We start from the raw sequence: 15545 nt of genomic DNA on the forward strand, positions 1-15545 counted from the left end.
TTTTCCCTTTCGACAAGGGGAACTGCTGACGTTGTCCTTCCCAGGCACAAGTCAGTTTCTTGTAACAGGATCTGATAGAGGTGTCTTACTGCTAAAGGAGAGTTTTTCCTGTCCACTGTCGCCACATGCATGCTCTGTTGGTGTAAAGTCAGAAAACAATCCATACGATTGTTTACTGTTGCTATATTCTCATCCAAGAGGAATGAATGCTGGAAGTCAATAACTCGATGCAATCTGCTGAGTTTCCTTAGATAGAAAACTTGTCAAACTAATTTCAATAATGAACTGCACTGTCTGATAAATTATTATTTTTTTAATGTAAGTGCTATTGGATTGAAATAAAGTTTTGTTTGCGATACCTTGAGATGATATGATGGGAATTGGCACTATAAATAAACTAAATTGAGCTGAAAAAGGAAAATATGAACTTCAGCTGTAAAACATTACAACTTTTCATCACAGTTATCTTTATATCTTGGTGTTTTTGCATGGTGCAAGCAAAGTTTTTAGCCTGACACAGTCAAAAACTCTTATCTACACATATCAGACCAATCGCTTCCTTTGGTTTTATGCAGGAACAAAGTATCTTTGTTTGATCTGAACAGAATCAGGCATTATTCTTGAGGAAAAGAGACAACTCTGTAGGATCTGTACACCTTCACTGTTGCCTTTTTATTGAAGAACACAACTAGATAGTCTTTTAAAGAATCCTTTATTTCAAGCAAACTTAAATTTTTTTCACTTCTTTTTCTGGCTGAGCGGAAGTTATTAATCTTCTGCAGCTCCATCTTGCTCTGCTTAAAATATCTTACCTAAATGATTCACTAAATGACAGAAAGAAAGAAACTAGTGATCAACATGAGTAAAGAACACGTCCAAGTTCTCAAGAGCGGACAGTTTTAATAAACGGCATGCAGAACGTGTAATCACTACGCAAAACAAGCTCTACTTTGGTGTGCTGGGCTCCTCCGAAGACAGACGAATCGTGGCTCTGTGTGATTTATGTTCTCTCTGTTTTGGTTCAGAAGAACTGGGTCGCCACTCACTGTGACCTGATTCAACTCCCCCGTCATTTAACTTCCTCTCTCCTTACCTCCTACTCCTTGTCATTTGATTTTTTTTCTTCCTCTGTTCTTACAAGCCCTATAAACTTTCCTGACAAGTTTAACAGAATCAGTGGAGCCTTTATGCACTGATATATGCAGAGCTACACTTGGTGGAGACCAGAAATCTGTGCTTTGTTGATCATGCAGTGGATTCGTGATCTTATCAGCTGCATCACAAATGTATTTTGCATCCTGTTTTGTGGCTGATAATATCTTGAAACAACACTTTGCTGTTGAATGTTTGTATTTATTGCAGCTGCATATCAAGACTGTTGAGGCAATTGTCAGACCTTGAATAAATATTTGTTCTGGCTGGTTTGGTTGCAACTCGATAACTTTAAGCATTCAGAACTGACTACATGCATTCAGAATAGTTGCATCCATTATCAGCTCTCTATGAAAACAAATGATGCAGCCCCAACCAGTGGACTATCAGACCTGCTGATTTTGTTGTAAAGATACAATACCATGTTTTGTTATCTAGGTTTTAAAAAATCCTGTAACTTTTTTTCGGGGGGTGATGGTGCATGTATTCATTGTTTTAATTCATAAATTTTACTTATTAGTAAGTTTCACAACAAAAAATGAGCAGAAGAAACGAACGGTTGGTTTTAACCAAAGCTCTCCACACCAAAGCAGTGCAGAAATGACTTGGTTTGATGACAAAAAGAAGCTTAAAAACCCACTTTGTTGGTTTTAAACAGCGTTGTAGGGAGTTGTTTCTACAGTTGGCAAGCCTGGTGGTAATATAATAATCCAGTATGGCAAGCCAACTGGTCATATAATCATACTCTTTGGAAACCTGATTGTTTAAAACTACCATTAAATAAATCACCAGGCGACCCCAGATGCTGAATTTCAGACTTAATGTTTAAGCATAATTAATATTATAATTTTGTAATGTTAAAGAGGTGACTTGTGCAAGTTTACCATTGTGTTTATTCAGGATTTTCACAAATATTACTAAACAATAGCCCACTATTGCTTATTTTTGTAATATAACTTTCAATTTAATACATTAAACTACATTTAACTTTGTAAGTAAGAGAATGACACTTGGCAGCATTATAAATCAGGATTTAAATAAGAGTTAAATTCAAGAATCTTAGAAATAATGAATACATTTTTTTTTCTACATCATTCAGGGATAAAATGCTCCTAATTCATATTTAATAAATATATGTATAACTTTGTAATATAATCATAATATTTGAGTATTAGAGGGACAGAAAATCATAAGATCTTGAATCTTCCACCTGTTCCTTTTCAAACAAAATTATGCAAGATTGCATGTCAATGGGCATAATTTTATTTTATTTTTTTCTGATTTTACTTTTTATCTGTTCAAAATAAATAAATAAAGTACCTCAGGGTGCAGGTCCAGTTAGGGTTTAAAATTTTAAACCTGACAATCAATGTGGTGCTAAAACCTCTGGAAGAAGCATTGACGTAACAACGCATCAGAGCGGCCTGGCGTTGAGTGTTGAGGGCTCCGTCATGCTGTCACCTTCCATCCGTCTGTCTCCCTGCTCGATGTGAGATGCTGGGAGTCAGATCACATGACCGTCTCTCCTCAGCCAGCTTGACGTGGAGTCGTCCAATACTTCAGTCCTCGCTCCACCGCAGCAGAGACAGATGATTGGGTCTCTTCTATTTCTGGAAACATCAGCAGCCTTGTTGTCTCCAGAGAGCGCTGCGTTAATGAAAAGTGTTTAGAAAAGCAGCGGGATTTGCCTGTGCTGTGAACCTGTTCAATCTGAGCAAGTCACAATCTCAGTCTTTGGTCTGGACATTAAAACGGTGAATATTTGAGCCCTCATAGACCCACTTCACATTTCTAACCAATCTGACATTTCCCTCTTAAGATAAATTCAAAATTAATCTGTTGAATGTCTTTTCTTGCATCAGTGGGAGAGAACACAGTTCATTCATCCCGTTATTATGATTCCTTGAACAGAAAGGTCTATGAGATATGCTAAATATGTTTGTTAAATTTTTTGAACAAAATCATTCTTATATATGCCGTTATACAACCGTACATCTTAGAAAAGCAGAAATAGAGCCTTTTGCACAACAATCAGAATGCAGGAAGTGGTTTCTGGATGGTAAGTCAACAGAAAAATACTTGTCTTTTCCAGTAGCCGTTGTGCAGCACACACATAGGTAAAACCAGCTGGTCAAATGTCCTGAAATTCAGCTTGGGTTGCTAGGTGACGGGCTGGGCTTTGTGCGGGTTTCTATTTCTGACAATACATTCTGATGGTTTTTGAAACGGGTCATTTTCCAGAAACCAAATATTAACTCACAGCCAAGAAACGACTGGGTCTTTTTTAAAGTACTTTTTAAGCACTTTTATTTTTAAGTGTACAAATGGAAGAACACTAACGGGAAAATTGGGAATTTTATACAATGTGTTCCTTTTAATGTTATTTTCTTAGTCCTCAAGAACAGAGAAATATTTTTTTTCCAGGGTTGCAGAAATGAACGACATTCTTGCAGATAATCAGCTCTCCTTTTCTCCATTTAGATACCGCATTATGTTTTCCTTCAGTTTTCTGAAGCCTTAATTATTTTGATCTGTATTTGCTGCCCTGACCTGTTCCTTTTTATGTATTTTATTTAAAACTTCATCTGATCCTAAATTTGCCTATTGTCTTTTTGCACTTGGATCCTTTCAGCACTACCTACTTTCTCATGCTTTGCTCAGTCAAGTTATATCATTGTTTAAAATCGCCTGCATCTCCAATTTATTTTCCCTCCCTCTTTAAATCTTTTATGTGCGTACTATATTTTTGTCCCCTTTGGCTCAAAGCTTAGTAATAATAATAATAATCCTTTTTTCCCTGCTATGTGTAAAACTGTCATGTTTTGCTTGCATCAAGAAAAGTGGCTTCATTTTACTGAGCACTATAAAACCCAGTGAGCTGTTATATCAGAGCAAGGTTTGTTTTCCCCTGCAATTCTTATTGTTGCATAGCAACAAATTTGTTCTCCAACTTGCATTGCCACACACTAATGACCCTTTCAGTGAGTAATGGACCTTAAGGCAGGTTCTGATTTACTGCATTATTAGTGTCACATAGATTCAATTACACTTCTGAATGTTTTTTTTTTTTTTTTTTTTTTTTTTTTTTGCATCACTTTTTCTGCTCCATTTTTGCCGCTCTTAAATTATTTTTATTCTAGGGTACATCTTCCTGTAATACAGCACTCCTCTATTGAGTGAATAATTATTTTTCTAAAGGCACAACAAGAGAAATTTGACTGATGTTGGAGGGAGATGTAAAACGATATCACACCGTTTGCTTTGATTTTGGATGTTTACTGTCAATTTAAGAAAAGAGAATCTTTTAATATTTTCTGAAAATTGAAAAGGGGGGGAAAAGTGTTCATACACGTTACTTTAAATTAATGAAAAGCTTCTTTTTCTCTGGGACTTGAACAGCTGTGTGATCTGATGCAGGATCATACGAGTTCCTGAGGTTTGTGTGGGGAAACAAGTGTTTGTGAAGCAATACAATATTAATGAACAGAACATTTCCGAACTGATAAACAACCTAGATTTATTATCCCTGAGAGAAGCTGATTACCTGTGAGTGAGAACGAGCGTTGTCTCCTTCCCTTTGAGATGCATTTAGACTCTGATAAGTGAGTCAGACTGGAATAATTCTCCCTGGGAGAAATCTCTGTTTCTGGAGAAAGTTTTCTGTTCAGAAAAGTTTTGTTTGGTTCTTTTTTTAGCGCCGTCGTCTCACAGCCGTTTCTTTATGGTGCAGACTTGTTGCCTGCAGCTGAGATGGAGACGATGTTACTGGATTTATTGCTCAGTTGTGTCACTGCCTACACAATACTAACACTGTGGATGTGTTGGATGTTGAAGGAAGAAACTGTGACATTTATTTATGTCTTTATTGTAGGTTTTCTATTTTTAGATCTCTTTCAGTATCTAGTAGTGTTTTTTTTTTTTTGTTTTTTTTTTTTACATTTAACCTTCTTCTCTGAACAACATGACAAAATAAACCGGTATTTTTACGTCTTTAATTGTTCATCGTTCACAGATTGTTTTTATCTCAATTCAGCGTTCTTCCGTCAATCTTTAGTTATGATTGTCTAAATCATAACTAAAGATTGGGAAGTGCTTGTAGAAAAGCCTTTTCTACAGGGAGGCAACCAGACTTGTTAAATTTCGCCCAAAGCCGGTGAGCTGTCTCTGAGTAATATGACCTCTGTTCGTTGTTTTTAAGCCTTTGCCTGCAGTTTTTTTTAGATGAGGAAATATTTTTTTTGGTTTTTTTGTGTTTCTAGTGGCTGTTATTCATTAGTAGCTGAACAGGAAGAAGGGCAGAGAGAGAAGGGTTAGTCCAGAGGTCGCGCTAGACTTTTTTTGCTGTCTGTCATTTTGACTAACGATGTCAAAACAAATCCTGTTTTGTTCTGTTTTTACCCATTTAATTGCAATTCATTTTTATTCTGTTTAACTTTCAACAGACTGAACAGATAATCCACATTTTGTCTACATCAAGTTGCATACATTTAACTTTTTCACTGGAGTGATGACATTATATGCTTTGTGTTTTTGGATCATCGATTTACTTATTCCTTGTAGACAACTAGTAAGATTTGTTTAAAGTCTTCCACTCTAGTTTAATTGATCATTAAAAAATGTAAAGAAGATAAGGTAATTTTATTCATAGAGCACATTTTCAGCAACAAGGCAGTTCAAAGTTCTTTACATGAATTAAAAGGAAATACAAAAAAAACAATAAACCAAACAAAAAATTATAAAACTACACATTGGTTCCCCATATTTAATAAGAATAAGAAATGTATTTTTCCAATTTACTGTTTTTTTTTTTTTTTTTAATCTAATTGCTGTGTCCCTTTGACTTTAAAAATTTACTGCAAACTTTGAACACCACTGCCCTTAAAAGACCCACAGCAGGCTCCTGCAGCTGTCAGTCTGGAAGTGCATGCTTCAATAATCATGAAACTGAACTGTACAAATCAAACATTCATAGCATTCATGAGGAAGGAGGAAATATTTTGAAACTGCACACCAGCTGTTAAAAATCAAACTAAAGACGGCACTAGAGAGCAGATTCAGTAATATTTCACAAGTTTCTCAGAGATGATGTCGCGTTGCTCAATTCTGTATGAAAGAACAGAAAATGTTTCACAGTGATGGTGACTTGCAGCTGTGAGTCTCCAGGAGTGAGTCTGATGAACAAAGCTAACACACATACACACCAGAGGACAATACTGGGGCCGTTACTGAGAAAAAGCTTGCGGGAGACAATCAACCAGTCAAAGATGAGACCAGCCCTTTGCTGTTTCATTATAGCACCAACTGATGTGACAACGAAAGATAATTTTGTCTAAAACATCATAGTGAAAACATTTTTGTATTTATTGCATGTTTAATGAAAATCGGATGAACAGCAGCAGGGGGTAAAAAGCAGAGCAGCTCCCAGCTTTACTGGTGAGGCTATAACCCACTCTGTCCCGAGTGAATAAAAATTTCCATTTAGATTGGAATTCATTATCGGCTTTAACATTAGCCCTCCAAAATAAATGAAGAAAAAAAAAAATATTCTTTTGTATTTTAACATTCAGATTGCATTTTTTATTTTTTATGTGCAGGATTTGATGACTCATCTAATCACAATGAAACTCCAGACCAACAACTGATTACATCTACAATTCATGAGTCAGCAGTGAAAACGGGCATTAGAGCCAAAACTAATTTTGTTTTGTTTCTTGTCGTCAGCAAACGCCTTCAATAATCAAAACGTGACCTCTAAAGACCACAACTGAAGAAATAAATATTCACAAAGCAAGTCAAACATGATTGGATTTGTCATTCAGGCTCAGTGAAATCTTGGAGATTGTTTTGAAATAAACTGCTTGGTTGTTGTGAATCATTGGCTGCTGCAAAGCGACATTAATGGTTACCAGGCTCAGGAAGACAATAAAAGTTTAAAGGTTCACTGAAAGTGGAACAGCTGAGCTCTGAGAAGATGGGATGTTTGAGGTCAAAGGTTATCTGATCAGGCAACAGATTGGACGTTTAAATTCAAACATCAGGAATTTAGGTGTTTTTGAACAATTAATCTCTTGATGTTCCCTCACAGCTTGCATGAATATATTTATCATTAAAAAATAAGGAACATGAGATGGAAATTTCCTCTCATTAAAACAGTTATTCACTTTTACTTGCTCCAAAACTGTGCTGTAAGACTTTTAACTGGATCAAATAAAATGGTTCAATATGCTGTACCAAAGAGCCAACAATAAATTATATTACATAGACAAGATGGTTACAAGAGACAAGAAAATGTAGCAATGACGACTGTAAATATTCTTTGTTCTATTTCAGGTGATGTCCCAAGCAGAGGGCCAACAGAAGGACCTTGTCCACTCCATCGACTCTCTGCCCACCAAAGGCCCGCTGTCCTGTTTGGACCAGGACCTGCTGCTGCTCAAAGCCACGTCTGCTGCCACGCTCAGCTGCCTGGGAGAGTGCCTGAACATCCTGCAGCAGACTCAGAGCCACAGCAGCCAAGCGCCGCCTCAGTCCCACGCCTCCCAGCGTAACCGGGGAACCCTCTCTGGTGAGTCCGCCACGGGACCCATTCCGGTTCTGTTACTGGAGCCCCCCACGGCTCCAGCCACCCTTTCCCCCTTATCGTTTCAGTCTTCACCACCTGAGCCCAGCTACGGCGGCAAAGCCAAGCTGGGGCAGCTAGACTGTGGCTCGTGTCCATGCCTGATGGGTTCGATGAACTTAAACGTTTGCAGTAAATGCTGTTGAATGTCGCACCCTTTGTGTTTGAATATGTTCACTTTGTACCATTTCTGTTTGTCACGTTTTGTCTGTGGTTGTCATGTTTTGTTGGTTTTTGTTTCGTCAGTGTCATCAGTCCCATTGAAATGCCAAAAATTCTTCAAGTGGTACCAAGTTCAAGCATGAAAGAGGAGTGTGTATGAAAGGGTTGTTCACAGAACCCCTTTAAGCATGTCAACCTGCATGTCAGGAGAGAAAAATGGCCGCCTGTGAACGGGTATACTTGAAATAAAAATATATGCACTTTTAAATCTCCTTAAAGGATTAAATCTTTGCCAAAACAATCCACTCTGGTGCCTCACATGTCAGCCCTCCACCATGTTTAACCCGCTCTGTGCCTGGTCTAATAAAGATGTTTTGAATCATCTGAAGCCTGAGGGTGGTTCTATTTGGCAATAATAATTAAAATAAGTATCTGGCAGGACTTCTATAAAGTTAATCAGCTGCTGTGGACTAATCCTGTTTTCCCCAAGAAAAAAATGCACATTTATAATCCAGTTATGGTGGTCAGGCTTCTGTAGAAAAAGACACAAAAATGTTTCTTTTTCTTAGTAAAAAGGATTTGATTACATGCAGATCTCCTGAGTTGCTTTGGAGTAGCATTTAAGAAATTTGTTTGATGCTTCAGTTTCAAATTTCATAGGAAATGGTTTTGCAGTTCACCTTCATAAACTGATTATTGGCTTTGATTCGATATCCATTTTTGGGCTTTTATGTATTGAAGTTCTAATTCCAGTGTGAAACAATCAGACAACAAGCAACTCTGAGTTTTAAAAATAACAATTTGGTGCACAGATTGGAATTTATTGGTTGATTTATCTCCCCCCATGTTTGACTAGCAAACCACACCTTGACCACAGTCATTTTGTAGCCATCAAAAAGTCCAATCTCTCTGGATATTTAAACACTTTTTTGTGTTTAATTTGTGTTTTTAAACTGGTCACTTTCCTGGTGCAGACAGAAGCTAAAAATGGTTTGGAATAAGGTTTGAAAGTTGCCAAAGTTGGCTTTATTGTTGTCCGACTGTAAGCTCATAGATGAAAATGTACTTTTTGTCAATTTTGACTGGATTCTGGTTAAGAAAATGTTTTAAAATGTTTTGAATGAAAAGTAATCGCAATATTTTGATGAAGCATTTACCGTTTTATCTTATCAAATAAGTCAAACACTGATATTTTCATGACTCGTATTAAGAATCAAATTGAATTGTTGTGAATCTAAGATGTTTACCCAAACAAAGTGTAAACGGAGAAGTTTCTGCAGAAATTCTTCTTTTGAATCCCCAAACCAGAAAGTTGTTCACCTTTGTCTCTGACCTCAGGAAGGTAATCTTGCATCTGTGTTTAGGCGGTGGGGAAGGTTCCTGCCCTGAATCTGCCCTTCCTCACTGTCTCCTGGTCTTCTTTTTGCACCAGCCGTTGCCGTGCCCTGCAGGGGGTTGTGTGGAGTGGGACCGCCGGGCCGCAAGTACAAACCTCTTTCTTCCTTCCGCTGCCCTGCTGATGAGTCCCGAGGGGGTCTGGCTGCTCCCCATTTTCGGCATGTACCCTCCACACATCAGTGAAGAGTACCTTGTTAGGATCCTCAATTTTGCGAGTTATCGGTGGCGTGCTTCACCAGCATGGGCTGCATCCTGACTCCATGCAGCTGATGGCGGGAATTGCAAGAGGGGCAAATGGTTCACGCAGGAAAGCATTCCCAAGCATGAGGTTGCACTGAGTTTGGCTGGCACGTTGGCTCCTCAGATCACCTGTTGCTCCTTCGACAAGCAAATCAACCCATTGGACTCAGCTCTAGTTGTGTCAAAGAGTAGAGAACCAAATTTGCAAAAACATAAAAATAAACCTGCCAGTCAAAAAGCAGAGAGCAGATGTTAAGGTAATGCAGCGGAGGATCTTCGCTGCTCCCTCTAGCTCTTTCGGATCGGTCCGGTTTTCTTTCTGCCAATGCTGAAAAGAGCTTGATGCAACGCCCTCCCCCACTTCCACCAGCACACAGAGCATTTTCCTTTGACAATCCATAAAGCAAATCTACTTTACTTTGCAAACCTGTCCCTGTTGCAACCTGACAAACTCAAAGGAGAATTTCTCTTCATAAAGTCATTTCCTAGGAAAGTAACTTTGCAGTTACAGGATCACATACTCTGACCCGCAATCACTGGCCAGAAATGGAAGATAAAAACAATTGGAGAGATTTAGTGCATGGCAATTTCACTGCATTGTTTGATTTGTTAGGCTTTTTGTCCACTTGCATGCCTCTATCCAACAATAACATTGGATAGCTCCTGCTCATCAATAACTCTGGTGCTTCATGGTGACTTACAGACGTCCCAGTCAAGATGTTTTATCCCTGATTTCAATTAAACTGATTAAAAATCGGAAACTGACTACGTTCCAGCAACAATGCATGAAGCTCACAAGAATGAGACTAAACTTTAGCAAATTTAAGAGAAAACCAAGTGCAGCATGTTTTTGTTTTCACAAGTGAAGGTTTTATAAATCACAAACTGTGTTTTTAAAGAGAATTCCTGCCAATGACTTGTTAATATATTGCAGGTTTTTAACACTTAGATGGTACTGTTGTTTCTGAGCAAACATTTAACAGGAGAGGAATCGATGCATATTCAAAAGGCACTTGCAGGATTTATTGAAATAGTTGAAAAATCTGGAATTTAATTTTATATGTTGTACAATTTAGGTCTGGAAAATATTTTCAAATATTGTCTTTCAGAAAATCTTCCCCTTTTTTATATAATAAAACTCTCATAATGCTTATTAAATTAGGGTTGTTTTAATTATATTTAAATGACATACTTCAGTTTTGATTTATCATATCACAAAATTTTTTATATTGTCAGTATTTTGATTTTTGACTTGCAAATTTCACACTCCAAAAAAAAAAAAAAAAATCCAAAAATGTTTGTCTCTACAATGTTTGCAGTCTGAACAACTCTAGGCAAATCTTTTCAGTGGGCCAAACGAAACCGTGCTGCGTTCTGTTTCTTTATAAAATGGTACAAATGTTCACAAAACTCTCCTCAGTGGTTTTCAACACTCTGCTGCATGTTTTTAGATGTTTTCCTGCTGCCACACACTTGACTTTAAAAACAAAACAAAAAGGTGATTGACGGCTTCTGCAGCACTCAAATGCATAACAAGGATAAAATGCAATCATCTGAAGTAGCTGTGCTGGAGCAGAGTCGCGTCTAAAACATGAAGGATGGTGGGACCAGGAATGAGAACCGCAGCTTCAGAGAATCTGCATCTAGTCTTATTTACAAGGCCAAGAGTTTTATGTTTTGAATTAAAAAAGATTTGAGAAGAGAATCGGAAAATCAGAAACGTATTTCAGCTTCATTTGTTTTGATGATTTGGGAAGCCTACGGATAATGAGCTCCAGTTACCATTTAACCAGCTAAAGGCGAATATTTTATACCCAAAGATCCAGGATGTTCTATAAAGTCTGTCTAAAAACAGAAATCTGAGTGTAGGAGAAGATTATAAATGCGTATGATCCCTGATCATTCATGTTAAGTGAATGTATTGTTGTACATGTTGGCAAAATGCAATAAGGCAGATAAACATCACTGACCCTTCAGGTCGAGATAAAGATGCTCATGTCACTTTAATGCTGTCAGAATGTGTTAAATCTGATAAAGTAACCACAGGTGATTCATTTTGTATTGTTACATTTGAGACCTACTTCACATAAGCACTTAATGTTTTTCTGTCATATTATATTTAAGCTTCTGTCTATTTTAAAGCTTGCACAGATAAAGAGAAGGGGAAAAGCTGAAAATACAGATCTGGAATAATGAAGAGTTCACTTCAATAACCTCCTGGTTGTTCCACCAAATATTGATCTCTGATCTCTTCCTGAGCTAAAACATTAGTGTTGTTGTTTCTAAATGAATATTTCTTGTTTTCCTTGGATTTTTTGACATCTGAAAGCACTTCATATTTTGACCATTTCTCATGTTCTGCAAATACAAAATTTTTGCTTGGAATATGTTGTCAGTAGTTCATAAGATAGAAGAACAATGTTCATTTTACTCAAACATAAACCTATGAAAAGTAAAATCAGAGAAACTGATCATTTTAAGTTGGTCTCTTAATATTTTCCAGAGCTGTATATGTTTGTTTTTTTACGTTTGTGTTATGCAGATGTAATGAGGAGGACCTAACAAAGTATACATTTATTACTAATTTTGATTGAATTATTCAACTAAAAGTAATTATTGCAATTGATTTCAATTCAATCAATCAAATTTTATTTGTATAGCACATTTCAGCAGCAAGGCATTTCAAAGTTCAATTTGTAATTGATTACTTTTTAAATGCAATCCTAAACAGGTTGGTTTTTAGTCGAGTTTGCATCCATTAAGGTTTACCTGTTACACTCCTACTGTGTTATATGGAACAAAATACCTATTGCTATTTTTATTCCCACTCACACTCACAATCACACAGTTTAAAACGATGAACAATTCAGTTTATTATTGTGGCAGTTGACAACATTTCAAGGTGTGTTACTAGAAAATCGATGTTTTCTATTCTCATCTTTGCGTTATTGAGAGACAATAGGCAGAAGTTATCAAATTTATTTTTCAGCCCTGAGAACCTACAGCTTTGTTTAATTTAATTGTTATCTTACTTTTTTCTGTGCATTGCTAATGTTTGTTAGAAGAAAAAAAAATGGTTGTAGCTCATCTGGTCGCCAGCTGATGGCGATCAGTTGAGCAACAACAGAAAATACACAATAAATACAAACACTTGTGTCCAATTTGCTTCCAAAATAATATTTCACCCTAAAAGTTCCTCAAAATATAAACTTCTCATTAGACTAGTAACTAAAAGCCTGTCATAAAAACTAATCTCAAACATCTTCTATTAACTATTGCTGAATTTAAAGCTCCAAATATCACAAATAACCTTTTTTTTTTTTTTTTTACAAAAAAGGAATAAATATAAATGACGTCTTGAACTCTTTAACTTTTCACTCGTGTTCCTGCACAGCTTTCTGTTCGTGCCTTACTTTGACCTGACAGCAGAATCACTATCAGGAGCTTCTTCACACGTCTCAGTTCAGCTGACCGGCGTGTCAACACCACTTGGTTTGCACTGACGGATATCAGGAGAGGGACCGCATCATGCATTACACCTTTAACACAATCTGAGTGAATGATGTGGACATGAGAAGGGCTTTTAAATAAAATAAATCCTGTGATGTGGCGACAAAGCTTTAAAATGAGAAGTATTTAGATTATATTTAAGTCAAATGTGGATTGAAGGATCTTAAATGGATCATTGTGGATTCTGTTTCATACAGAAGACACTAAATAATTGTTTTAACCAAGTCAAATGAATTTAGATGAGAGTTTTAGGTTCACGCTACAATAGCTGGATACTAATTACACAGCAGTATGTCTGTAATCTAACCTTTGTCACTAAATTTATCCATTATTCCACTCCAATACTAAAACTCCTGACTTTTCTCCTTGTTACGCTAATATGTCACTGAACTCACTTAAAAAAAATCCTCACCCCAGAATCTAACAACAATACAAACGATATCCCATCAGCCTGTCAGATTATCCAACAAAGCTAAACAAAATGCAACGAAGGAGAACAAAAATAAAAAAATTACACAGATTACACCAATATGTTTCATAACTACGAATTAAAGTTTTAACATTTGTCTTTACGTTCACTTAAGAGTCAACTCTTTGACAACTTTTAACCTCCAGTGATTTAAGAGTGTAAGGATTAATTTTTAAACCCATATTTCAGCATTCATAGGGATGCAATAAATTTTATTTTTTTTTAATTGAGACTTTTTGTTCATCTTTATAGGTCTGGATGCTCTAATAATATGGGGAATAATTTCTGGTGCAATTTTAGACTCTCTTGAACATGATGGTATTCTTCTTCAGATCTCAGTCCAGTGGAGCTGAAAGCTCTATATGCAGTAGGTGTGTGATGCTAAAATCTTTGAAAAGTGTTATGAATAATTGAGGCAGTTTTGAAGCCAAAAGCTGCTTCAAAACCCTAAAAAGAGTTATAAAAGCTAGCTAGTGAAGTAGCTTGTAAGTTTGTAAACCAATAGGCCCTTATTTTAATCATCTTGGTAAAAAAAGTTTTCCGTTTTGTTTACTTTAATGCCAAATTTCTTAACCTTGTGTGCAAGTTTATTCCAACCACAAATGGAACAAATATATCATGAGAATAAAAACAATCATAATCTCTTGCATTTTCTTCAAAATTGGCCTTATTCTACTAAAAATAAAGGAAACAGTGCATCAACAATACAGAGAGCTGCTATATGGTGTCAGAACTGCTCCGCCGATGCAGAACCACAGAGAAAATGTCATTTAAATTTACCATTTTGACCACATCGGGGAGTCTTTACACAGAACAAACACGCTTTTTAAGCACGTGCACCGTGTGTTTACAACACACAACAAGCAATTATTTCTGAAATTCAAGATGCGTCAGGCAGACGAAGCTGCTGTGGTGCATCCAACCCAAAGTAGATGAATACCAGCATGTGTGTGACGCATGAAGGTAGGAAAAATCATCTTGAAAAGATAGCAGTGTTAAACAATAAATGTGCAACAAAACAGCAAACATCTTAAACACAAAAAGAAAATTATTTTTTGTGTTTTGCATAGCCTCATTGTTTCTGTTCTCCCTTTTTAAACACAGACTTCATGTTTGGGTTTACATTGTTGCTTTTTTCTTAATAGTGTTTATACAAGCTTCTTTGTTTTCATGCCATGACATTTTAAAGGTCACCACATTTTTAAAAAATCCCATTTGCTTCAGAGCAAATGCATTCTGCTGCGCCTGCTGTGCACTGCTGCTTCTAGAGACGTTCAATGAAGCCTTTTCCTTACTTGCAAGCTTTTCCAACATGATTACAGAATCGCTGCCTTTTCATCTCAGACTTTTGCTTCAGATTTTTCCAGAAGGATCCTGACATAATTCCCAACATAAACGCATCATTTACTCTGAAATATTCTCACATTTTGTTACAGTTCTAGTCGCACGTTGCCTCAAGAATGAATTACAAAGCCTTGCAAAAGAACTTTTTTACGTTATGTCAGAAATAATACTTCTTTATTTACAAAAGATGTCTGAAAAATGTGGCATGCATTTATTTTTAATTCTACTGAGTCAATACTACTTTGCTTTACTCATAAGAACTGAAAGTTTTGCTCATTCTTCACAAATCAGCTCAAACTCAGTCAGATTAGATGGAAAGAAGTTCTGATCAGCAACATTTTCAAGTCCTGCCCCAGATTCTCAATTTGTTCTGGATATGGACTTTGACTAGGCCATTGTAGTACATAAAAAGATTGTGTTTACCTCCATACATCCTCTCCTCTTTTGATTGTTCTCCTTGTCCAGAAACACAAGGCAGACATGCAGGTTTGTAGGTGAGCCACCCTTGTTCCATTTTCAGACGATGTAGTGAACGGAGCTCTGTGAGGATATTTTATAATCTAAACTTTTATTCTTCTTCTTTTTGTGTTTACTTTTGACCTGTCTGCAGGGTTTCTTGCTCTCCATGATGCTAATTGTTTACAGATGTTT

At 36.7% G+C, this 15545-nt stretch overlaps 1 protein-coding gene across 7 annotated transcripts in view; it reads left to right on the forward strand.

Annotated features, from left to right (window-relative positions):
* LOC122843190 (oxysterol-binding protein-related protein 10) overlaps positions 1–15545 on the forward strand; it is an 86522-nt gene that overhangs the window by 43686 nt on the left and 27291 nt on the right. For all 7 annotated transcript variants that reach the window (XM_044137780.1, XM_044137779.1, XM_044137781.1 and 4 more), the window contains one exon: positions 7483–7717. In XM_044137780.1, the coding sequence (XP_043993715.1) occupies positions 7483–7717 (235 nt within the window). The remainder of the gene's footprint in view (positions 1–7482; positions 7718–15545) is intronic.

This window comes from Gambusia affinis, linkage group LG14, assembly GCF_019740435.1.
Source record: "Gambusia affinis linkage group LG14, SWU_Gaff_1.0, whole genome shotgun sequence".
Classification (NCBI taxonomy): Eukaryota; Metazoa; Chordata; class Actinopteri; order Cyprinodontiformes; family Poeciliidae; genus Gambusia; species Gambusia affinis.